The 26,155-nt window shown below is 39.7% G+C and overlaps 3 protein-coding genes across 5 annotated transcripts in view; 1 reads left to right on the top strand and 2 right to left on the bottom strand.

Annotated features, from left to right (window-relative positions):
• Nucleotides 1-392: 392 nt before the first annotated feature.
• On the bottom strand, nt 393-5,475 carry LOC141761721 (plexin-C1). Of its 3 annotated transcripts, XM_074625299.1 has the most exons (9): nt 5,348-5,475; nt 5,064-5,243; nt 4,148-4,256; nt 3,225-3,398; nt 2,980-3,147; nt 2,593-2,692; nt 1,481-1,635; nt 852-1,375; nt 393-617 (listed from the first exon to the last, which is right to left on the bottom strand). In XM_074625299.1, the coding sequence occupies exons 1-7, from the start codon at nt 5,419-5,421 to the stop codon at nt 1,619-1,621; spliced, it is 822 nt and encodes a 273-aa protein (XP_074481400.1). In that variant the 5' UTR covers nt 5,422-5,475; the 3' UTR covers nt 393-617; nt 852-1,375; nt 1,481-1,618. The 3 variants fall into 3 exon arrangements, with proteins under 3 accessions (XP_074481400.1, XP_074481397.1, XP_074481399.1); XM_074625296.1 differs by lacking the exon at nt 1,481-1,635; XM_074625298.1 differs by lacking the exon at nt 1,481-1,635 and having other exon boundaries at nt 393-634; nt 874-1,375.
• Nucleotides 5,476-5,560: 85 nt separating this feature from the next.
• Nucleotides 5,561-12,349, bottom strand: LOC141762336 (plexin-C1-like). Its single transcript, XM_074626421.1, has 9 exons — nt 11,199-12,349; nt 9,667-9,789; nt 8,139-8,273; nt 7,899-7,999; nt 7,713-7,818; nt 7,467-7,632; nt 7,158-7,260; nt 6,925-7,000; nt 5,561-5,641 (listed from the first exon to the last, which is right to left on the bottom strand). The coding sequence occupies exons 1-9, from the start codon at nt 11,997-11,999 to the stop codon at nt 5,561-5,563; spliced, it is 1,692 nt and encodes a 563-aa protein (XP_074482522.1). The 5' UTR covers nt 12,000-12,349.
• Nucleotides 12,350-15,016: 2,667 nt separating this feature from the next.
• Nucleotides 15,017-26,155, top strand: part of rerg (RAS-like, estrogen-regulated, growth inhibitor) — a 42,102-nt gene continuing 30,963 nt past the window's right edge. The window contains exons 1-2 of the mRNA XM_074625300.1: nt 15,017-15,150; nt 24,550-24,685. Of these exons, the coding sequence (XP_074481401.1) occupies nt 24,625-24,685 (61 nt within the window). The 5' untranslated portion in view covers nt 15,017-15,150; nt 24,550-24,624. The remainder of the gene's footprint in view (nt 15,151-24,549; nt 24,686-26,155) is intronic.

The following is a 26,155-nucleotide window of genomic DNA, read 5'->3' as shown; positions in this document are numbered from 1 at the left end:
TGAGATTGACATAATTAATTAGATTTTTATCCTAGCAAAATATTATATACATAAAATACCCTCCTTTTTTTAAATTAAAGATACTGATTTTAAAACATATTTGACTATGATTGAAAACTTAAAACTCAAAAATTCTAAATTGGCCAAAACTATTAAATTGTTTAGACATTTTCAAATTTATTCCAAGTGTCCGAATGTTTTTTGTTTGTTCATTTGTTTGTTTATTGTTTTGTTTTTATTCATCTTTTCCTTTCCTTACAGTTTATTTGTTGTATAATTTATTTTTATATTATTTTTATACTGTAAGGACTCCTTTTCATCTAATCTCGTTTCCTTTGGTTTCACATGTTCAAACCTCCCGACGACCTTCAAATTGATCATCAAGCAAATTCAAATTCAAAGGGGCTTTATTCGCATGAAAGTTTCAAGAACAATGTTGCCAAAGCATCAAAATACAAATTATACAGTAACAGTATATATATGTACACAAACACACACACACACCCACACATGTATATACATATATATGCATATGTATGTGTATATATATATACATATGTATGTATATACGTGTATATATGCATATATATTACTGTTAGTGTACTATATATACACTACTATATATATACATACACTTAAAGTATATACACACACACATATATATATATATATATATATATATATGTCAATCACACATCATATTTTTTTGTTAGACGCTTTTAAGTAAAACAAACACACACACACCTACATATATACACACATATACTGTATGTGTGTATATATGTATGTATATATATAGATTACTGTCAATATACTATATATACACACACACACACACATACTGTATATACATATATATACACACACACACACACACACACACATAACACAACAGGATAAAGATGATCACACACACACACGAGCAATTAATAACTAAATATGATAACCATTTTTTTTTTGTCAGAGAGAAACGCTTTTAAGTAAAATAAAACCAAACACAGGAGTAATTAACAATAACTAAATAGGATCAACATAAAAACATCTTTTAAAAGGTGCAGTGCGTAGGATATGGCGCCATCTAGTGGTGAGGTCGCATTATACTGTAAAAGCCAAATACTAAAGACTGCAGGAAGCCCCCTTCCACTCAATGTACAGTTAAGGTTGCTTCCCTCTGCATCCTTTTGGGACCAAAGAGTGAACTTTACTCCAGTAACCCACCCGTGTCAATCATGGAGAAATGGGTATCAAGGAGGAATAAAAATGAACATTTTGTCTATCTTGATAATGGAGTTGCAAAAAGTTCACCAGGTTTGACGTCAGAGCTTATTCGTGTCGGCAGTGAGCTTCTTTTGCCACCGACAGACAATCACCAATGCTGAAAGACAAATACAGTTAGTTACTGATTAAATTGAATCCATAACATGGCACTGGAAAGAAGAGGGTATTATGTTTGACCTGGACAGGTTTTAAAGGCCAACACCTTTTGGATTGAAGCTCCTGTTGTCTTATCGCTCCAGTCTTGTTCGTGTTTTGTATTGCTATTGTCCTGACAGCCTTTGTCTGCCGACTGTCTGCCTCAACCCGTCGGCTTTACTTGCAGAATTGGACTCTCCTCACATTAACTCCTGCTATTAGCTATTAAAGCAGCAACATTTTTGGCATTTTTGGGCAAAAATTCCATAATAACCTTTCAGCATATTGTAATTCAAGTGTTCTGAGAGAAAACTAGACTTCAGCACATCCTCATGGCTCTGATTTCAGGCTTTAAAAAAAATCTAGCCCGTGACGGGAGACTTTGACCAATCACAGGTCATTTCAGAGAGAGAGAGAGCGCTCCTATTGGCTGTTCATTTAACGGAGGCAGCTGTCAATCACTCACAAACTGCTATCAATTACTCATGTTAGGGAGGACTGATCAAATATGAATCAATATTCTGTTACTCCAATGCCTACTTCTCGCGTAAAATATTTTCAGAAACATCTAATAGTGTACTGTTTAGCTGTAAAATGAGAAAGTTTGCTCCGGCTGGTGGGCGCCGGGTCACAAACTTTCTAATTTTACAGCTAAACAGTACACTATTAGATGTTTCTGAAAACATTTGAGGAGAGAAATAGGCATTACAGTAACAGAATATTGATTCATATTTGATCAGCGCTGCCTAGTTAGACCGTTTGGTCGGAGTTCGCGAGCGATTGACGGCTACTCAGAGACGGCAAGGCTCCAGCTCGGCTCTGATTTTTTTTTTTCCTCCGGTCCGTGAAATCTTGCAGATGCCATTAGGAGCACCAGAGGACACACGAAGACACATTTTCTTTTTTATCATATTTGCTCCAATCTCGCCTACTGCTGCTTTATATAAAGACTGTTTCTACTCTTTCTGCCTAGATGCCACTGAAAGTGGTAGAAAACCATAGTCATACATAGGATCATATAGAATCTAAAGAGAAAATTGTAAATTCAAGTTCAGGTTTTCACATTAACAGCCAGCGCTGAATTAATAGAATTCATTGATGCAATAAACGCAGACTTCTTTTTATATATATATCGCAGTATAACTCGCTTCATGAAGCAAGCCTACTTGGTGTACTTACCAGCAATAACACAGGGTATCAGACACATACGCAGTGTCAGAATGACCCGTTGAAATAAAGATGGAGGCCCGAGTGTTACTGTCTTGTCACCGTACCTGATCTGGAAAACAACAACATCACTGCTATTAAAAAAATAATTTTACAGTGGGACGTCTCACCAGTGAAGTGGGTCAAACATGTATTTACCATGTGTGTGATTACTACTTTCAAGTAAAGATGACAATTTGAAAGCCATTGCATGAGAACTTATATATTTCTGAGGACTTTGCTGTGATATACTGTAATCTGCTATGACCCATCTGTGTCCTGTCTACAATCACAGTAAAGTGAAGGTTGTATTTCTGTATAATATTGTATAGATTGGTGCAGTTTGAATGAGAGATTTACTTTTAAGTGCTGAAACGTAGCATTGGGTGTCCTCTGAATCACGCAGATGAAAAAGTCAATCTCATTACTGGTTTCTTTGGCTTCCATGATGCAGAGGTATTGTTTTCCTTCCTCAACGCCCCACACTGACAACTCTGCTGGGCTCATCTCCAGCTTGTCTGCCCTTTTCTGAAATAACAACAAGAAACAAACTCTGTATTCATGTCCCATATTTGTTCATGTGTGCTAAAAAAAATATGCCTTACCTGTATGGTGATGAGCACATCGTCCCCAGTCCTTGTGCAGGTGAAGCTAGTAAACTCGGGGTCTGGGTAGTAGGTTATTGTTGTGGGGCAGGCCAAGGTTTCATTAGCTACTTTCAGAAACACAGAGCTGCTAGAAATCCCTTCTTCAGCTGCAGGTGTGTCATAGGTGAGATTCTGCAATAAATAAAAACATAGAAAGGGAAATTTGGATATATTTGGGCATGAACAAATCAAAAATCCTATACGTTGTTGTACGTAATACAGTGGAAAAACAATACATATTATTATATGTATTTCTTTTTTATGTATGCATTTACAGTGTAATAATTAATTAAGACAAATTTTTTTAACACATTAACGCAACTTGCAATTTTTTGATTGTAGCGCGCTCAGTTTGAAAGCTAGAGTGAAGATAATGGTATCATATGAAACTAGAACACCTTATGAATTCATTGTCATACTAGCTTGTCGCGAAGGAGGCTAAATAACGCTCCAAACTTGCGCTAAGTTTTGGAGAGGAGTTTTGCCCACTCCCATGTTGATAAGAGTATTAAATACTTGACAAATCTCCCTTTAAGGTACATTTTGAACAGATAAAAATATGTGCGATGAATTTGCGATTCATCACAAATAACAATGGAAATCATGCGATTAATCGCAATTAAATATTTTAATCGATTGACAGCCCTAATTTAAATACAATCAGGTTTTTAATAACTGAATTGTTTTCATTGTGACATGATTTTAATGTGACATGGAAAACTAATCCAGTTATTAAAAACAAACTGCTAAGTAATTGTCCTTTAAATATATGTCCTTCATTTAATTGTGACACGGAAATATAGGTAACTGTGTTTATTTCTTATTTAGGCAATTTAAATCCACCATAGTTCATAATGCTAATGTGTTGTGAGAAATTTGACCTGATAGTTGCTGTCTCTGGGAAGTTGGACTTCCTGCAGGGCGTGGCTGTGCATGACCCCTTCCACAAACTCCAGGTGGGATCCCCTCAGTGTGATTTTCCTCTTCCCACTACAGGACACACAGCAGCAGCCAATCAGAGAACAGAACACTTAATAATACAGATTCAATACCAGACAAAGTGTTTTCATGCTAAAAACACATCTGTGGCTACCACTTTTATATAATGGTTACCTAAATACAGTAAGAGGAATATAATCTCTCATTGTGGCCCCTGGAAGCTTCAATGTTCACTACACCCTACAACATGATTGGACAAAACAACAACTTAACATTGAAAGGTCCCATTCTGTAAAAAGTGAGATTGTCATGTCTGTTAAAGTAGTAAGCAGGTTTAAGTGCTATTCAGAAATTGGGCGTTTGAAACAAGCCGTTAGGATTTCTGTCCATTTGTGATGTCACAAATATACAATATTTAGACCATTACATGGTATTAAACGTAAACATTCTTAATGTGTCTCAGTTTATTTTCGGTTGCAGTGTATGTGAATGACATCAGCTGACAGGAAGTAAATATGGACCTAAACTGTTGCCTAGCAACACAATTCCATTGTAATTCCGTTGAAATGCGCTAAAATGGAGCATTTCAGATGGAGGCTAAATACAGGCATATTCAGGCAGACAGTATGAGGAAAATAATGTTGTTTTTTTAACATTACAGAATGTAAACATGTTCTAGTAGAAACACAAAATACAAGTATGAACCTGACAATGAGCATAATATGGGACCTTTAAAATAAGTGTAGCCAACATTGAGGAAAAGGTTGGGAAGTCCTCAACAACATTAGAATTCATCCTCAGTGGATCATAAATATCCACTATAAATTTCATAGAAAATGCCAACAAGCCCGGTTATACCTCATCCAGGTGCTGCTTGGTGCAATGTCGGTGCAGGATGGGGATGACCGGTAGGTGATTTTCGCTTTGCCATGGCAACTTCCATCTGGGAGTAGAACACATACTTTGACCGTGCCTTTTTTATCGGCACTGGGAATGTGGAACGTCAGATTCACACCGGTGTTGTTCCATACAGGAGATCTGAGAGAGAGAGAGAAACCAGCATTTTTGTTTTTGAGGGAACTGGTCCGGAAAGCAACATCACAACAATAGTACTACACAGACCGTATGGAAAACGGACTCACTCTTGTGTAGTGCAGTCCATGTCCGCCTGGATCCTCACTCTGGTCACATCACTGAGGTTATGACCCGACAACATCGCATGGTTTCTGCCGTAGAAAGACACGACACTGGGAGTGATGGAGGAGATCTCTGGTCTCTGAGAGTATAAAACACACACACACACACACACACACACACACACACACACAGTTAACCTCAAATATGAAGTGTGAAGTTCAGAGGAAGAATGTGTGTAAGAAGAGGTTCAGACTCACAGAAAAGTTCATCCCTGACTCCATCATTTGGCAAACACTGTCCTGCAAGAAGAGGTGAAATTGAGCGGCTGCCACTGCTGTTTATGGTGTTAATTAAGGACTAACCTGACAGCACATCACCCCCACCCTCATCCACCTCCACTGGCTCCCGGTCAAGTCCCGCATCACCTACAAAATCCTCCTCCTCACCTACAAATCCCTCAACGCCCTGGCTCCTCAGTACCTATCTGACCTCCTCCACCCTTACACACAGCCCCGGAACCTTAGATCCTCAGGCACGGGTCAGCTCTCCGTCCCTCACACAAGAATGAGAACTTTTGGGGACAGAGCCTTCAGTGTGACAGCCCCCACACTTTGGAACTCTCTCCCTATAGAGCTCCGCAACGCACCATCTCTGGACACCTTCAAAAGACTCCTCAAAACCCACCTCTTCACCAAGGCCTATGGCCTCTAGCTACTGTTACATTTGTTGTATTTATTTATGTCTTTGTTAAGCGTCCTTGGGTTTCATGAAAGGCGCTATATAAATCCAAGATATTATTATTATTATTATTTATTTTGAGATATTAGCATATTTGCGGTCATTCCCGGTAGAGTTAGATGAGAAAACAATCAGAAGTTTCATCTCTGTGCATTCAATACTGAGAATTTTTTTGTGTTTCAAGTAGAGCTGTCAAAGTTAATGCGATAATAACTAACTAACAATTTGTTTTAACGCTCAGTTTTAAAGCTAGTGTGGACATCCTGGCATCATCTGAAACTAAAAAACCTAAGGAATCCATTGGTACCAACCATGTCACACTAGCTTGTTGTGAAGGAGGCTAAATAACGCTCCAAACTTGCGCTAAATTTTGGTGAGGAAAAACTGTCATGGCCATTTTCAAAGGGGTCCCTTGACCTCTGACCTCCAGATATGTGAATGTAAATGGGTTCTATGGGTACCCACGAGTCTCCCCTTTACAGACATGCCCACTTTATGATAATCACATGCAATTTGGGGGCAAGTCATAGTCAAGTCAGCACACTGACACACTGACAGCTGTTGTTGCCTGTTGGGCTGCAGTTTGCCATGTTATGATTTGAGCATATTTTTAATGCTAAATGCAGTACCTGTGAGGGTTTCTGGACAATATTTGTCATTGTTTCCAATAACAAATAGATGCATACATTTGCATAAAGCAGCATATTTGTCGACTCCCATGTTGATAAGAGTATTAAATACTTAACAAATCTCCATTTAAGGTACATGTAAAGTAAATCAACATTCATTTAGCTATTGTATAAAGCTTGGGGAAGCCTATGTTAGATCATAAATAGATGATTACTCTCATAACTCCTTGATTTGCCCAGGAACAGCCATTTCTGCTCCAGCCACATCCAGCCTCGATACACTGGCGACACCTGAAGAGAAAACAAATGTTATCACCTAATATAATATACAACACTCATAATGACACAAGAAACACAAGAGCACAAGTCTTTATCTATTATTAAAATATTGGGTATTATTTGTCTACAGTAATTGTCTTCAATTTCTTGAAAATGGCAGTGGACTTACAGGACAGAAGTTGGTGGTCCCCTGATGTCAGAGCAGTCGGACAGCTTCAGTCGTTCCAACAAGCGTGTCGTCCCAAGTCTAACCCTAACTGCGACATGCAGGCCTGTTGAGTTAAAATATTACAGTGAATGTCAGAGTCTTGGTCATAATTTTCAGCAACACACTTTGTATGTGATGTAACAATATATAACGTGAGACGACACAGGCTTGTCAACTTTTCATCTCATAGGATTCTTGTGGCAGTGTGAAAGTCACTGATCATCACGTATTTAATTCACTGGATTAATATATTTATCAAAGGTCACTGACCTTCAGCAGGAAGTTTGCTATTTGAGAGGATGCAGGTGCATTGTGGGAACTGTGGAGGAAGGGTTGCCCTGCAATAAGGCTCTCTGGAACTTGAGGGGAATTCACAGGCGAAGTTAGACAGCGCGGCCTGGCCCACAGTCAGGTGTGTGTGGATGATAAGTTTGATCTGAGAAAGGAAGGATGTGAGTGTTTAAAAGAGAAATAACTGACAGTCACAATTGATTATAGTTGAAAGCTTTTACGTACCTGACCAGTGATGTCCTGCACAACTTTGTGGGAAACCATTTTCTGTTGAAAATCATCAGGAATGGATAACCAGTCTGAATCTTGGCAGTCGTCTTCAAATGTGCAACTAGGAAGAGAAAATGTATTTTAACCACCAAGTTTATAATCATTTGAAGGTGTCTCAACTGCAGATGTTGTTACCCTGACCTTGTTTTAGAGCCGCACCAGACGCAGTATGGATCCTGTGCAGACCAGCAGTCCTGCACATTTGTGTACGTGCTGCACTTTGACACGGGTACACGCTTCATCTGGAACAAAACATAGCAGCGCTTTAAAATACATCATACGTACATAAGACCATTGTGGTAATAAAAACATCTGAAAGTATTCATAATCTCTCGGTGTTCACCAAACCCTGATATGTTTATACATGTGCAATGCACCTACCCGGTTTTGAAATGGCATGTACACGTGTTTAAGATCCACTTGATCCAGATGCATTTTGGGAAACAACTGCCGGTCGTCATTGGCCCTGTAGAGCACCCTGGGACAGGTGGAGTGATAGTTGTTGTCCACAGCAAGCTGAAAACAAGAATGTAGCTTTGTTACGTTTCTGACAGACTGAGCTGCTGCGTTTCAGTTTTAGGTGCAAGGCAAAGCCGAACTGGAAAGAAGGGATTATCAAAAATATGAGTAAAAATACACCTCTGAAATTATGGTTCTGACAGGTCACCTACACCCTGCCAACACACAATGACTTTCAGCCTATTTAAAGCTAGGGTAGGTAATGTATTTTAGAAACCTTCTTGTTATACAGTAAAAAAGCGTTGGACTTTTCCACCACAGATATAAATTCTGCTTATGAGAACGTTATGCTGCTTCTGAGAAGTAACCACAAACACTTTTTGCAGCTTCTACAAATAGAATTAACTTGTATTCTTAACAAGATCTGTATGAGAAAACAGCTCTATTTCCTGCCACAGTTCAAAACCTGATGACTCTGTACAAGTAGTGTGGCTTTCCTTGGTTTGTCTGAGGTTATCTCTTAAATGTTAAGTCAGAAACTATCACAACCAGTATCTATCTAATCTGTCTAATCTTATAAGAGACGATACCAATTCAATTTTGATTACATTAGTAAACTATTAACAGTTTATTGTTGCACAGATTATAATATTTTTATTAAGTATTTGTTAATGATTACAAAATGATTTGTAAACCTTTAAGAAATCCTTTGTAAAGAAATCTATAAAAAATGACATAGTTAGATGGACCAGAAATTAATTATTAACCACTGACAAAGTATTAACTGTTTATCTAAATAATGTTTATAAAAGCTTTACAAAGAATTAAAAAAAACAAAAACATTTAACAAGGTATTATAATCATCAGTCGCAACTTTATAATAGCCATCCAAATAATGTTTATAGACGGTATACAAATTAATTATTAACCATTAACAGTGTTAAAAACATCTGGTTCATCTATCTATGTAATGTTTATGGATGTTTTACAATTTCTTAAATCATTATCAAATACTTAATATAGTACATAAAATGGTATAATGTATGCAACAATAAAATAACAAATTATAGCATTACTAAATAATACGTAAACATTATTCATTATCTTTTAGTTGTTTGAATCATGCGAGTGTTGAAAGAGGCTCTGCAGCATATTCGTGATTTTGTCTAAGTGACGGAAGAAAGACTGATTGATGATACGATGTAGAAATGTCAGAGGAAATTTTAAGTGATGCAAGAGTTGGACACGGCGAGGTAAAATACACGATGGTTCCAAATATAATTGTAACAGAATTATTTTAGAGCATCTTACAAGTTTTCCATTTATCTTAAAATATATTTAGTATGCTAACAACAATTTGCTTTTTCACATCACTGTAACTTAAAGTTACTTTTTTTCAATTTTTTCCAAATATTAATAGAATACATATCATTCAACTTTTTATACACACCTTAATGAGCTGCCCGTCTCCCGTCCCGATGAAGAAAACCATCCAGGCCTTCTGTCTCACTGCCAGCACAGAGGTCATGTAGTTCTGCCTGAAGAGCACTGCCTTCGGCTTCAAAATCTTTGGCTGAGAGACACAAACACATTGATCATCAGATTAGGATCCAACAGGTATTTATGGATTCCTGAAGACTTGTTGAGGGTACCTTAAATAGCTTATGATTACTCAAAGCTCAATTAACTGCACTGCTAGGTCATCAAGTGTACTTATGGAACGTCATGTTCATTCATTTTTTGTTTCTCATTTCATTGCGTCTTTGAATGTGAGCGGCAACAGGGAGGCGCTGGCATATACTACATTACATGGTTAGAAGGAATCCATCGGTACCAACCATGTCGTACTAGCTTGTCGTGAAGGAGGTTAAATAACGCTCCTAACTTACGCTAAGGAAAAACTGGCACGGACATTTTCAAAGGGGTCCCTTGACCTCTGACTTCAAGATGTGTGACTGTAAATGGGTTCTATGGGTACCCACGAGTCTCCCCTTTACAGACATGCACACTTTATGATAATCACATGCAGTTTGGGGGAAAGTCATAGTCAAGTCAGCACACTGACACACTGACAGCTGTTGTTGCCTGTTGGGCTGCAGTTTGCCATGTTATGATTGGAGCATATTTTTTTATGCTAAATGCAGTACCTGTGAGGGTTTCTGGATCAATATTTGTCATTGTTTGTGTTGTTAATTTATTTAAAATAATAAATATATACATACATTTGCATAAAGCAGCATATTTACCCACTCCCATGTTGATAAGAGTAATAAATTCTTGACAAATCTCCCTTTAAGGTACATTTTGAACAGAAATGTGCAATTAATCTGATTAACTATGTAAAATCATGAGATTAATCACAATTAAATATTTTAATCGATTGACAGTAACATTTTAATTATTTTGTCACCATCTTCTACAACAGTCAACTCCATAAGAGTTTCATAAATTGACTTCTCACCTTGATTGTGTAATGAGCCAGTTCAGTCAGCAAAACCTAGTTCCTTCCTTAAATATGCCGTCACCAGCAGACAGAATTGCACTTTGACATAACTTTAAACCTTATTTATGTATTTATTTACAGAAATAATAATGTATAATAAAGGTATTTAGTCTCAAATCATTTTTATTTCTAAATTTTTCTTGCATTATTTTTCGAGCTTCTTAGAAGATTGCTTTCACTTCCCTCTTAGAGCACTTTGTAAACTGTCATTAGAATATGAAAAATACATATTATTATTAGTAGGCCTGGTTATGCCTTTATAATCGTCAGCCATAGAAATGGACAAACTGAAACAGATCGTTCCCATGTAGAGTGGAAGATTTTGTCAGTGCGTAAAATGAGCCCATTTGATGTTTCTAGTTTTGCAACTTTGTTGATGCATTTGTAAGACCACATATGAAACTGCTGTAACAGGTGGAAACAATAACATCCGATCACTCAAAAAACGCGTTTATCCAGCCTATAATAAATCGACCAACCTTCACCTTCGCCTTTGGGCTGCCATGGCAGACGCTGCAGAAGTCTGGATCTGAATCCTCTGCTATGTTGAGATCGGGCCTGATGTCAAACAGTAGCAGCTCGGTGTTGGTTTGTCCTCCGTCCACACTGAACACGCCGCTCCAGAGCACCGGCGGTCCACCCGGGATCACCGAGGACGCGAGGAGTCTGCCGTCTGTCCCTGCACCTCCAGAGATGCTGAGGGTCGCGCCCCGAAGCGACCCGAGAGTGACCCTTTTGCTCGTTTTGCCCTCGAGCCAAATGAGACGGACTTTGTTGCTGTTGTCTTTTGAGGGCAGGTTGGAGAACAGATAAATGACCGAATTATTCTGAAATCCATCCACAAACTCCACGTTGCCTTTGATAAGTTTGATTACAGTGGTAATGGAACTGCCAACAAGGGAAAATATTTTTCCATTCTGCTTGTTATTCGTGTTATGAAGGTTCACCGCTCCTGATCCCGAGGTGCAGCTGCTCTTTTTGGATGGGTCTTCATCTTGCTGTATGGCAGGCTGTATGGCAGTCAGAATGTAAGTCTCGTTACTCGTCTGCTTCACATCCACCAGAAAGCCGATGGACGCGCTGCTGGACTGTGACGATCCCACCTGGAAGTTCTCCCTGTACCGCACATTGGAAATGTTGTTCAGGTCCAGCACCTCGCAATAACCGCACTTGATCACCCCGCAGCTGATCAGTTTCATTCTCAACAAACGGCAATAAAATGTTGACGCGGAAAGTTTCGTTCCACCGGTCCGTCTCAGAAACCCGAGAAAACAGTGCATCGGTCTTCTGATAGTCCCCCTTCAGTGTTCCTCTCTGGGTCAGACTCTGGACCAGAGTCAGGTCGTGGCTCAGCTGGTACAGCTTCTCCGCTGTAGCAACGAAAACCGAGTTGGTGGCCACAGCGAAGTGGCGGATGTCTCCATCAAACGTGAAGCCTCCATTCTCCTCCAGGCACCGACCCGGTTCTCCCCAGAGAATGAACAACAGACCAGGCAGCAGCAGGATCATCATCTTCTTGCCGCGTAAACGCTCTCTACACACTGACGGTCTTCATGGCTCTCTGCTCTCCTCTCCACAGTGTCACTGGAGTCGTGCGTAAAAGCGCAATGCGCCTTTGGTGAAAAGAGAAGTGCTGAAAAGTGGGAGGGAGCGCACACAGACGAACCGAAAACTAACAGACATAACGATTTGAAACATCTACTACTCTACTACATTTATCCCATTTTAACATGTTTCCAAAAAAATTATGTGACAATGACAGCTTTAATCATGTATCAGCAGCTGCACCTGGTGAGCTAAAACTCCTGAATCCTGGGCTATTGCTTCAACTAACACCATGACCAATAATATATTATACAGTCATTCTAAAACATGTCTCAGAAGGGGTGTACTCACCTCTGTCTTCGTACACACCAACTCCAGAAACCTCTGGAGCTCTCTCAAACCTATAAGAGCATTTTTAAACCAAATAGCTTGTTTTCTTAAAGCTGGAGTAGGCAGGTTGGAGCAAATAAAAAAAGTATTTTTTATAAAAAGGTCATTATATCCTGACAGTAGTGAATGAGACAGGTAATCTAAAAAGAAAATAATAATAATGTGCCACTGTGTCCTCAGGTGCTCCTAATGGCATCTGCAAGATTTCACAGACCGGAGGAAAGCCTTAAAACAGAGCCAAGAGGAGGTGCAGAAGTCTAGTTTTCTCTCAGAGTACTTGATTTGCAATATGATGAAAGGATATTATGGAATTTTTGCCCAATGATGCCAACAAATATTCTGCCTACTGCAGGTTTAAGTTCAAACTTTCACTTTTAGCACTTAAAAAAATAAATAAAACGCACATGATTTTACAACAGAAGCTGTGTAATTAAGCAATTGTTTGCTAACATGTTTGCCATATCAACTTAAAGGACTAATAACGTCATATATTTACTGTAATAAATCATAAAATGACCATGATATGTCATCAGAGACTAAGGACACATGCTAAATTGAAAGACTTACTTCTCCGAAAACAATGCTACAGACAGTATGTTCTCCTTCTTAATTCTTCACACCTCTGTGTACATATAATACTTCTCATGCATTCATACACCACATCCTGTTTACATTCAAAACGCTGCAGCCAGGCTATTAACTCGTACTAAGAGAAGCGACCACATCACACCAAACCTTGCTGCCCTTCACTGTGAGTTCTCTCACTCTGCTTGTTTTTAAAGCCTTGAATGATCTGGCTCCTGCCTATATTGGTGATTTGCTGACTCCCTATGAGCCTGATCGATGCTTGAGATCCTCTGGCAGCGCCCTACTAATGGTTCCAAAATCCAAACTTGTCAACAAAGGTGACCGTGCTTTTGCTGTCCGGGCCCCTCAGCTGTGGAACTCCCTGCTTGGGGATCTCAGGCAGGCAAACTCAGTATCTTCCTTTAAAGTGGCAGAAAAGCAGTATATTTTTGGCATCATTGGGCAAAAATTCCATAATAACCTTTCAGCATATTGTAATTCAAGTGTTCTGAGAGGAAACTAAACATCTGCACCTCCTCATGGCTGTTTTCAGGCTTTAAAAAATCTAGAGACTTTGACCAATCACAGGTCATTTCATTGAGAGAGCGTTCCTATTGGCTGTGCTCCGATCATGTGACCGGAACTTGGCGTTCCTTCAACAGATTTCACAATGGCGCCGGCGTCACAAACTTTCTCATTTTACAGCTAAACCGTGCACTACAAGATGTTTCTGAAAACATTTGAGGAGAGAAATAGGTATTAACGTAACAGAATATTGATTCATATTTGATCAGCGCTGCCTAGTTTGACCGTTTGGTTGGAGTTCGTGGGTGATTGACAGCCGGCTCTCATTGACGGCAGATGGACAGCAGACCTCAGATCAGCTCTGACTACTTGTTTTCCTCTGGTCTGTGAAATCTTGCAGATGCCGTTAGGAGCACCGGAGGACACAGAGGAACATGATTTTTTTCAGATTACCTGTTTCATGTACTGCTGTCACGATATAGCGACCGTTTAATATAAAAATAACTTTTTTTAATCATATTTGCTCCAATCTCGCCTACCTCAGCTTTAAATCTCTTCTTAATACTCACTTTTATATTATGAATTTTTCTTAACTGATGGTGCATTGTTGCAACTATTTATGTGATTTTATTTTGTTTTTATATGATTTTATTTTGTTTAGATTTTAAGTTCTTGGTGTTAATTATTGTTTATGATGCTTTTATTGTAAAGCACTTGGTGCTATATAAATAAAATTATTAATATTATTAATCAGTTTTCCCATCTGAAATACTGTCATTAACTAAATTACAAATTTGCATTACTATTTTTGTATTTTGTATTGTATTTGTACTTATGTTTATATTTACTTAGATTATCATTTTGCTTTTACTTTGACTTGTGCTATTTCCCCTTTTATATATATAAATATTTTTATGAGCATTGCTGAAGGAACCTGAGACCAAAGATTTTACTTCCAATGACTGCTTTGCTGGAATTGAACGGGTGGATTTCCTCTTTTTGAAGCCCGCAGCTTGCGTTATCGCTTCCCGCCACTAGAGTTCGCTGTCGCCCCTTGGTGTGGAGGTGTGGAGGTGCAGCAGCAGCAGTCCAGTCAGAGGCAGCAGTGTCGGGAACTCCAGCAGCTCCGCTCCGTATATTTCCTCTGACCCTCCGTTTCAGGGATTCATTCATCCCAGTCGGAGCTGCTGCTCGGTCTGTCTGGAATCTGTCCATCCAGCTGTTCAGCCTTTATATCCCTCCTTCCATCCAGCGGTGCGCTGCGTCCACATCTGCCCGGAGAAGGTCAGACGCATCATTTTTTTTGATCAGCGGACCGGACAACTTTTTTGTTTTTTTAATTCCTCTCTAATCCTGATCAGCGTCTCATCACCGGGGGATTGTTGCTGCATTCAGCGGTCTCTGGTGAGTCTTTCTGCCGGTGTTTTCACGTGAGGTGCGTCCTCTACGGACACTGAGGGGTGGACATGATCCAGTATAGTCAGGCCAGGAGGTTTCACATCTTACTGACCGAATGACACCTTAGGGAAGGTCACGTTCTCTCATTACATAAAATAAGATTTCTAGGATTTCATGTTTTGGCATTCATGTGACTTTAAATGCACATTATCTTGCTTGATATTCAAATAGGTTTTTTTTCTAACATGAACAGTGCTGAAACATCTTAAAAGTTGGACAAATCTTTCCAGTCACTTGTTAAATGGGAACTAATTCTGTGTCCCAATATAGTGCATCTCCGGTTCATTCTTCATGAATATGCAGTTTTGTGTTACTTTGCTGCTTGGTCTCCCTCCACCTTTCCCACTGCTGAGTTCCAGGACTGTAATTGGTATTCAGGAGCAGATCTGAGTGTTGCATAATAGCCCCACATCTCAATGGGATTTAGGGTCAGCGGACACATACAACCCTACACTTGCCAAACCGGGGTCCACGGGGATGCTGGTAAATATGAAGACAGAGGGAATGAAAAGTAGATACAGAAACTTCAACATCCTACAGCAACTTTCAGCCGACATGCACATATCATGATAAATTTGGTCCATCATGCATTTTGGTCCCAATGAAGTGAAGAACTAAGGACTCAGTGGTGGGATGTAACTAAGTACATTCACTCAAGTACTGGTACAATTATGAGGTACTTGTACTTTACTTTTTATGCTACTTAATACTTTAACTCCACTTACTTTGTAGGTCAAGATTTCACATAAAATATTTGACTATCTTCATAAATATGCTGCTGTTTACCGATAAATTCATATATAATAGTAATATTTACAGTATCGCTCTGTAAATGGCCTTTCTACATAATAAATACTTTTACTCTTAATACTTTAAAGTTACCCTGTGAAGCTTTGAGTGCTAGTAGCGCTATAGGGAAATGTTTTCATGAGTGGGTCCCCACTTTGTTTGTATTAAGGCTGTCCATCAATTAAAATATTTAATCATATTTTCACATAAATTTGCATAAAGCACTCCCATGTTGATAAGAGTATTAAATACTTGACAAATCTCCCTTTAAGGTACATTTTGAACAGATACAAAATGTGTGATTAATTTGCGATTGATGACAATTAAATATTTTAATCGATTGACGGCCCTAATCAAAAGTATATTTTACATTGTGGTATTTCTACTGCTATTTAAGCAAATGATTCTTCCACCTCGGATGACTCAAAGAATAGCTTGTTTTCTTCCTTCTGACAGCAGAGAAAGACAAAATCTTCTCAGACAGGAGTGCTTGCGATGAAAAAGTTTGATCAAACTGTGCCAAAGTCTATCAGTATGAGGGCGGTCTGACAGAGACCTGCACCGTCTGGATGAAAACACTGGCAGTGAGTACTGGTTTCCCTCCTGAAGCAGTGCACCAGTTCACTGTATGCATTTAGATGACAGGCCTGTGGTTTGCAGGCTTTCTATAGCCTGTGGTGCAGCAGGTCTCCTCCCATGGTTTGGAGCTCAGGCTGGTCTGTAATCTCCCTGAACCGCAGCACCACCACCCAGATTCATTTCTCAGGGTAAAAATGACACAAAAGCCCAGCTGGGCACACAGCGGGAAAAAAATATACAGTACACGTGCCCAGTGTGACAGTTTGGATGGGGTCCCTGTGGAGCAGAGGTCCATGGGTAAAAGAAGAGAAATTGTGGATACTAGACAGAGGGCATCAGGTTCATTATTGCTCTGGAATTATGACCATCGATCTCATGTATTTCGACAGTAACAGACAACAGTTTTAGTCACAGAGACACTTCAGCTATGTAGAAATTAAAGTAGTTCAGCATGATGGAAACACATCCGTTCTGTATCGTTTGGCTTCAGTCCGAAAAGCAGTACCACTACTTTGACTTTGCCGTATAGCACGTTACTTGGCACAGTTGAAACTTGTAATTTTCAGTAGGCGTGGGGAAATAAACCCAATTTCAAAACAGATTTTTTAATTCCAGAATCGATATATTTGCTTCATTTGAGTCTATGCAGAAGTAGAAAGTTACCGCTTTTATTGTTGTAGTCTGAGTAACATGACGTCTTATCCGTTCCGTATCTGTCAACCAAAACAAACCGTAGCGAGCCGAAACAAAAAAGTAGAAAACAGCCGAGGGTCCGCGTGGATCCCTCATATTTTAAATCCAACGTTATAAACACTACACATACAGTAAAGTATGGAAACACTTTGGGTTTCACAAATTTCCAGGAAAAGCAGAGCTAGACATCACGGCTAAAGCTGCATGCTAACTCTGTCATGGAAAGGCGGTAACATGCGGTCAAGCCGGCCGTCACTCTCATTTCCGTGGTCAAATGGGCCGACGCTACAACTGTAGAGCACCCATATACTGACATTTATGTTAAATGCATTCAAACGGCCCCGATGGAGCTGACCATGGGCTGACGGGAGAGCTAGAGACGGACTCGGCGAAGTTAGTGCAAGTATACACGAGTGGCTACGTCCGGTTTTCAAAATAAGGTGTTAACAAACGGAACTGTATATACAAAATGCATATATGGAAATAAGATTGATTGGATTATATTCAACAGAAGTATATAACATTACATGTTCCTTATAAATTAAAAAGAAAATACTAGTAATTTGTGAGAGAAATTCTTAGATTTTTGGGTTGCTGGAAAAAATTTAATAAATAATTCCTGACATTGATATATGATGACTTCAGGACTTCTCTGTCTACATACATGCTGAACATCAAACATTTCTATTGTATTAATTTAGATATATTCCAAAGTAGAAGTCCAAGCAATACATATCGAATCGGCACCAAAGTATTGTGATAGTGTAGAATCTGGAGATAGGAGTATTGTCACAGCCCTAGTTTTCAGTTTGTACTACTGATTTTTGTCCTGGATTCTTGCTGTATACGTTTGTCTTGTGTCATAGTGACGATATGTGTAGGTGTACATACATTGTTTTGTAGACCAGACCGTTTTTGTTTTTTTTGTTGTTTTTTGCAATAGTCTGACTCATTTAAATGTACATAGAGAGAGACAACTAATCTGGGATAACGATGCGTCACTGTGTTGTGTTTAGCAGCCGCTTCAGCCTCACTAAAGCCGTTCATCCTGTGACTTCATTACATGACTGAGGTGTGTGTGCATGAGAGAGAGAGAGTCGGGATGGTGGGTGGAGTGGGTGGAGGCCATAAATGGCAAAAATGGGAAGAAGAATGACCCTGTCGGTGGGGAGACACTGCTGTGTGTGCCTCTCTCGCTGGTGTTTCCCTGCTGCTCCGTGGGAGAGCAAGGGAACACTGCAGTGGTGTGTGCTCACAGTAATATGTGTGAGATATAAAACATGAAGAAAGATACAAGTCTGTTGTTACAGAAAAGAGCCGTATAAGCTCTTTATGTGGGATACTACTATTCCATTCATATTCTGTTTACATTCTACACAACATATTCCAACAAATGGCTGGAGACTTTCCCTCCACACTTGTCCTCTCTCTCTCTCTCTCATAGGCTGAGTAAACCACAAACCCTATCTTTTTGTTACACTGCTAGCGTGGTTAACCCCTGTGGCTGTCCGTGCAAATGATGCAAAAACACCGTGCATGGACCCACTCATTTTAGAGCTAACATGAAATTAGATTCAGGCAGAACTTGCTATTTTCTCCTCAACAAACAAGTTTTCGTCTGGTTCATCTCTAATGAAATATGCAGCAGCCGTTGGTTACTACAGTTTAGAGGACTTTATAGGCTCCATCTCACCAGCAACTTATTGGCAAAACGTTTTGATTGGGTAGATAAGAATTGGCTAATGGATTCAGGCACCAACAGATATATGTTTTGGACCTGTACGCAGCTAGAGGATTATTGGATGTTCTTGTTTTTAATGGAATGGTTTGACATTTAGGGAAATATTCCCTTTCTTGTCGAGTGTTAGGTGAGAAGATGGGACTCATGTCAGCATTAATGAGTGTATATAAGAAGTGGTCGTAGTCACCGTGACGTCATCCATTGGTTTGTGGACTGCCGTTTTGAAGCCTCCAGTTCGCCATCTTGTTTTATGGTCATCGCCACCTTGGTTTATGGTTCTCGCCATCTTGTTTTTTTGCCATCGCCATCTTGCTTTTTTGCAACCAGAAGTGACACAAGAGGGTGGGACTAAGTACAACCGGATGCTGAATAAGACATTTTTAGGTGACCAAAATGTTACAATTAACTTTCATGAACTGAAAACACACTGTGAAAGGGTTAAAGTTGTAAGACAAAAACACGGACTACTCCCAGACCGGACAACACCGTGGTAGCGACCTGTCAATCAATCATGTTAGGGAACGATCGCAGTCATGCTTAAAAAAAACATTGACTTACAGTTGAAAACCAGAAAACGAACAGCGGCTTCAAGTATTTTTTTTACGGACGCTCGAAGGGTTTGTCTCTTGAACATAAACATGTTGGTTTGGGGCAGTTGCTGAAATGATTCTGTCGTTTTTCTGGGGAAAACAGTCTCCAAATGTATGTGGCACAGTTGTTGCTCCTTACACTTTGACGGCCATAATCAAAGTGGTCTCGGAGAACTTATAGATTACAGTTAACCAAGCTTTAGTTGTGGCATACATTGCACGGTTGACAATTGATTCAACTCAGTTGGAAAAGACTGTATCACCATCTCCTAAATGCTCAAAACACCTCAAACTAAACTGGAAAGACAGAACAAAATGTAACAAATGTTTTCACTGTTCTTACCATTACGACATCCCTACAATATAAGGCACTGTTTTGACTGTGCTGTCTGGTTGGTGGAATTGTGGAGTCACCATTAATCCTGATAAAAAACAATAATATTTAAAGACGCTGACGTCTGCCATGATGGCCCCTTGCTGAGAGACAGACACAGAGATGGATGATCGACCTCCACTTGAGCCACACCGAGCGGCACACAGCCACACCATATATGGGCATGTGTGTGTTGGTATAAAAAGGGAAAAGGTTCGTTTAAACTCTGAGTGTGTGTGTGTGTGTGTGTGTGTGTGTGTGTGTGTGTGCTGCAGTGGACTGAGGAAGCAAAGCGCTGGAAGTTTGCCACTTCATAACTTCAGTCAGTGTGAAGCTGGCTAACATGTCTCTGGCACTGACACACACATAAACACATTTTTCAGACAGCGTGTACTGAACGTCTGTTTTCAGTTTTCTCCCACTTTTCTCGCTATATCTCATTTCAACAAACAGAGACTAACACAGGGAGGAGTGAAGAGATTTTCTTGACAGCCACTGAATGATAGATCATTTCTCAAAAATGGCTGACAACATCAGCATGCTAAAACAAAAATTGTTCTCACAACTGCCAGATATGTTTGAAAGCCAGTTTTCCATCACCTTTGATCACATGTGAGAGTTTCATTATTGTGTGTAACATTCATGAACATCATGCTGTATTGAAGAAGACTTGAAACTAGCGATTGAGACCATAAACTCATGTTTACCATGTTAACTGAGGTAATAAATCAAATAAATAAAAAGTGAGAAGTAGGCTCATTTTCTCATAGATTTCTATACAATCAGACTTCTTTTTGCAACCAGAGGAGTCGCCCCCTGCTGGCTGTCAGAAAGAATGCAGGTTTAAGGCACTTCAGCATTGGCTTCACTTTTCAGAACCAGATGTTGTGTAACACAATACAATTAACAATTTTGGAATTACTGTTAGCTTTGGATAGCCAGATATTGTTCTTTTTTTGTCATGTAGTTGTTTGACAAGAGAAACAGAAAGATGTGAATATGTATTATCATATTAAAAAAAAGATTAAAAGCTGTCAATGATCGGTCAGTTTGAGCCAGTAGAAATCTGGATTCTTAACTTTCTGGCAGAACATATCTGTACTTTGCCAAAAACACATTAAAATGAAAATGTCATCCTTCCAGAATGTGAGGTAAACGGCATTCACCTTGACCACGGTGCAATTTTAATTTCATCCAAGTTGGCTTTTAACTCTAAATCCACAAAGGCTTTTCCTCAACCCACAGAAGTGTCTATCATTTTTTAAAATGTAATCTGAACCATTAGCACCATGTTTTCATCCAACAATAACAGCACTGAATTGTCTGTTCCCCCGCTCTGAGCTAGAGAAGCACTGATCTGACATTCTGATGGATGCAGATTCTCGCAGGTGCTCAGTGTCAGTGCTGTTAGATTTAAATGGTAAATGGACATGCTTTTATATAGCGCCTTTCTAGTCTTACGACCACTCAGAGTGCTTTACACTACATGTCAGCATCCACACATTCACACACATATTCATACACTGATGGCAGAGGCTGCAGGATCTAATAACTAACTCATTCACACACCGATGGCACAGCCTTCGGGAGCAATTTGGGGTTTAGTATCTTGCCCAAGGATACTTCGACCTGTGGACTAGAGGAGCTGAGGATCGAATCGCCAACCTTCCGAATGGTGGCTCTACCTCGGAGCCACAGCTGCCCCAATTTAAGTGACACTGTAGACCGTAGCTCAACAGTGCTCAAAACAATGTATAACAAAGCATCAGAGGGAATTTCGAAGTGGGTGGCCGACTGGAAAAAGTAGCCGTGCACCTGCGTATGCCCTGCACTACACCACTGCTTATATGACAAGCTAAATGTTACCTGAAACTATATAGCCATATCCTCAGATTAGCATGGATTAGGTTACATGAATGTTGAAACACCACCGCACAAACTAACCTAAATCTATAGCTAATGTAGGTCTATAGCTACATGTTGCAAAATGACTTCATCACCGTGATAGATTCATCACTTGACATGACTGTCTCACTCCACTCGACTGTAAAATATGCAGGTTGTGCAACAACTTGTTGTGAAGTGAATACAATGGAACAGAAGAGGGAGAGTGCAACATTTAGAGGCTGAATGTTATCAATAGCACCTTTAAACAAACAACATCTTTAGGTTTGATTAATTAGCTTTTCACTGTGTTTCAGCTGCATTATGGGTCAGGTCGACAGGGGTGAAGACATGGGTCTCTACTTGAGATGTCACGAGAACTGATACTTCGGTACCAAGTCGATGCTAAAATTCTGAAAACATGACAGCACTTGTTTTTTACCGCATGTACTGTCAGGGCTCGAGACTAATGGCATCCCGTCATCCTGGGGACAATAGAAAAGGTGTTTGGGATGTAGTAAACTCACTATCGACATATCCAGGGGATGCACCCTATTTCTTCCCTTATAATGCTACATTGCGAACAACAAATCTGAAATCTGTTGAAATCGGCAGGACGAGAGCTAGTTAACGTTAGCCGTTAGCTGCCGTTAGAACTGTGTTGCCTACCGGATGCTAACAGCTAACGTTAACTAGCTCTCGTCCTGCCGGCTTCAACACAGGAAGTACCGTTGATTTAAATTATGATGCATTCAGGGTCTATTCAGTAAAAATTATTATTTGTTGTAATATTTGCCGACGGTATATTCTAACGTTATCATGAAAATGTACTTTTTGGCGAGAAATTTCAATAAATCCAGTTGTTTGAAGGAGATGTTTTCACAGCAATATAAAATAGATAATAGAGAGAGAACCTGCAGTTTCACAGCAGCAACAGCGGTTTAAATCCATGACCCTCCTTTTACTAACACACTTCCCTATCAGGGAACTGCGGCTGCCACCACTGAATAAATTCAATAAAAACACAAGCCCCAGCCTGGTGTGTTTGTTGTTGTATATCCCAGTCAGCACTGCTACTAATTGGACATGCACCATTCTTGAGCCAGTGTATCCCAGGATTCATCTGGAGCCATTAAGATATATAGATTTCAATTAGATTCTAGCTGTTGTCTGATTGTTTTTGGTTAAAAGTTGGAATAGCCGCCAGAAGAAAAACAGAGAGTTTGAGGGAGAAGTTTAGAATCAATTACCTGATGAGATAACTTCACAGTGGGTTGTTTTCTTATTAAACAGACCTGTGCTTGGTTGTTTTAATGGGCTGCGGTTGTGTTTTCCTTTTGAATGACTTCAGCTCCGTGCGTGCGATATCCTACACTCCCCTGTTCCCTCTGTCTCTTTATCTTCCTGTTACATCTCTCACACACCAGCATGAAGAAAAAAATCACAGTTAGGAGGTAAACAACTCCCCAAAACAGACCGACCCCGCCGTCTCGTACTACATAATCAAAGTAAAATAAGTGGACATTTTTTCTGTGCGTTTTCACACACCAGACTGGTATCTTTTCAACAAAGGAAGGTTCATCAGTTCCACATTACTATGCACACACTTAAAGCAGCAGTGGGTAGAAATGGAGCAAATATGATTTTAAAAAACGGTCACTATATCCTGACAGTAGTGCATGAGACAGGTAATCTGAAAAAAATAATGTGCCTGTGTCCTCCGGTGCTCCTAAAGGCATCTGCAAGATTTCACAGACCGGAGGAAAACAATCAATCAGAGCCGAGCTGGAGCCTTGCCGTCTCTGAGCAGCTGTCAATCACTCGCATCTCCGATCAAACGGTCAAACTAGGCAGCGCTGATCAAATATGAATTAATATTCTGTTACTGTAATGCCTATTTCTCTCCTCAAATGTTTTCAGAGACATCTTGTAATGTACTGTTTAGCTGTAAAATTAGAAAGTTTGTGAAAACACCAAGCACCGCCCACCAGCAAACTTTCCCATCCATTTTGAATCCATTGGTAACAAGCATGTCACGTTATGACATGCTTGTCGGGAAGAATGCCAAATAACGCTCCAAAGTTACGCAAAATTTTTGCGAGGAAAAACTGGCCTGGCTATTTTCAAAGGGGGTCCCTTGACCTCTGACCTCAAGATATGTGAATGAAAACTATGAGATGAACAGAGTGGAAACTGTATCTTATTAGATAAATCAAAACAAACTGCATAAGCAAAGGTAAAAGGTAATAAATCGCAATATATCTTATCGCAATAAGATCGTATCGTGGGGCCTCTGGTGATTCCCACCCCTAATAGATGTCATGTCTCCTGAGTGTGATTTAAAATTTTTCCCTTGAAAGAGTGCTTTGAGTTCTACATATTCAAGGCAATAATTATGTTTCCTGCAAAACTTATTTGGAAAAACAAATTTGTATTACATAGTAGGTAACTATGAGCCTTTTTCAGTTCAGTCATTCATAGCCTTATGCTTCTGCTAATGTAAGTCCTGCAGTTTACTGGAGGACACTGAGAAATCACTGTATGACTCACGAATGGCAGCGGGACCTAAAAGTGGAAATACCAGCAAAAAAGGAAAATACAGCATTCAAAATCATGTGCCATTAAAATAATGAAGTTGTTAGTGTTGAACTGTGCTTTAGCATTGTAACATAAACTCGTCCTACATGTTTCCTCAGACACTGCGAGAATGGATGGCTGACCTCGGAGCTCACTGATTGGTTCGCTGATCTTCGTTGGCCGCAGCTGCCGTCATGGCCAAAAGCCCGGAGGTGAAGTTGGCCGTCTTCGGCAGAGCGGGGGTGGGCAAGTCAGGTAAACCGCTTGATAAAGTATTCAAATATTTGAAAGTTTGTGTAAGTCATAATTGAGTTTCTTTTAAAGTTCCAAAAACTACAAAACAGTTGTCTTCTGAAAACTGAGTTTATTTTGGTGCTTCGAATGATCTGAAATCCATTTCCAGACAACATTTAAAAGGTTTTAACTTGGCTGTTGGCTATCTGCGGTTTCATAGTGTGATTTACAGCTCTCTGCCTCATTTATGTTGTGTCTCAGCATGACCTCTGCTTTCTAATGTTTTCTTCCAACATCCTGCCAGTATTTTTACACTCGCCATAATTTTTCCTCGCACATTTGTTTGCGTAGTCAGCATTACAACCGTAGGAGGTTGTTTTTGGTCTGGCTTAAATACCTTCACTCCCACAGATAAGTCCGTCGAGTCATTATCATTTGGTCTCAGCATTCCTGTGTGAGCCGCGTTAGCTCGGCCTCAGCTGGGGCCCTGTATGTTTTCTCCAGTAGCAAACACAATAACACAGACCATATGTTTCCTGCCTGGCTGCGAATCAAGACAGATTGCTTCTGCGTTGCAATCAGCTGTTGGAAAACATGCTTCCAGATCTCTTCCATGTCAAAGGAGGCCATTAAAATGCCTGTGGAGGTCAACTCAAGTACTGTAATGAAAAGTATAATGACTGCAGAGTTCATAACTTTCAGCTGAAAGGAGCACGGTTGTAAAACGCGGCAGTGAGGCTCAGGAGGCCGAGACATTGAAACTCTAATCTGCAACTTCTTTCCTTGAACTAAGAGGTGTACTGTTGGCCCTGCCCATCTCCTCCTCACTTAAAGGGATAGTTTGGGTGTTTTGAAGTGGGGTTGTATGAGGTACTTATCCATAGTCAGTGTACAGCCCAGTCGCACAGCAGTTCGTGAAATAGTCACGAAATGCAATTTCAGTGTAGTTTTGTTGCCTAAGCCTAAGTTGATCTTTTCCTGAGCAAGTAGTTTTTTTGCCTTACAAAGTCGATCTTTTCCTAAGTCTACATAAGTAGTTTTGTTGCCTAAACCTAAACAAGTCGATCTATTCTTAAGTCTAACTAAGTTTTGTTGCCTAAACCTAAGTCTAACTAAGTAGTTTTGTTGCATAAGCCTAACTAAGTCGATCTTTTCCTAAGCCTAACTAAGTAGTTTTGTTGCCTAACCAAGTCGATCTTTTCCTAAGTCTAACTAAGTAGTTTTGCTGCCTAAACCTAACCAAGTCAATCTTTTCCTGAGCCTAACTAAGTAGTTATGTTGCCTAAGCCTAAATCAATCTATTCCTAAACCTAACAAAGTAGTTTTATTTTGATAAGACTGCGTCACGTGTTGCTGAAAAAACACACGCAAAATACGTTGTTGAAAGTCGCATTGAGCATCAAAAAAAAAGAAGGGAAATTTGTGTCTATACAAATCAAATAGATTAAATGTTGGGACTATTTTAGAAATTGCCATGAGACTGTGTTGCAG

This window comes from Sebastes fasciatus, chromosome 23 (genome assembly GCF_043250625.1).
Source record: "Sebastes fasciatus isolate fSebFas1 chromosome 23, fSebFas1.pri, whole genome shotgun sequence".
NCBI lineage: Eukaryota > Metazoa > Chordata > Actinopteri > Perciformes > Sebastidae > Sebastes > Sebastes fasciatus.
The sequence above is the reverse complement of the archived record's forward strand: the minus strand, read 5'-3'. Positions and strand labels throughout refer to the sequence as shown.

Excerpts from the sequence above, each read along its gene's own strand:
- LOC141761721 (XM_074625296.1), bottom strand. The coding sequence starts at position 5,421 with ATGTTGTCGGGTCATAACCTCAGTGATGTGACCAGAGTGAGGATCCAG. Across the intron at positions 4,257-5,063 it reads CCAAGCAGCACCTGGATGAG|TGGGAAGAGGAAAATCACAC; the intron begins GTATAACCGGGC and ends TGTGTCCTGTAG. Across the intron at positions 2,693-2,979 it reads CTACGTTTCAGCACTTAAAA|ATCAGGTACGGTGACAAGAC; the intron begins GTAAATCTCTCA and ends GTTGTTTTCCAG.
- LOC141762336 (XM_074626421.1), bottom strand. The coding sequence starts at position 11,999 with ATGCACTGTTTTCTCGGGTTTCTGAGACGGACCGGTGGAACGAAACTT. Across the intron at positions 8,000-8,138 it reads ACATGCCATTTCAAAACCGG|ATGAAGCGTGTACCCGTGTC; the intron begins GTAGGTGCATTG and ends GTTTTGTTCCAG. Across the intron at positions 5,642-6,924 it reads CAAATCAAGGAGTTATGAGA|GACAGTGTTTGCCAAATGAT; the intron begins GTAATCATCTAT and ends CTCTTCTTGCAG.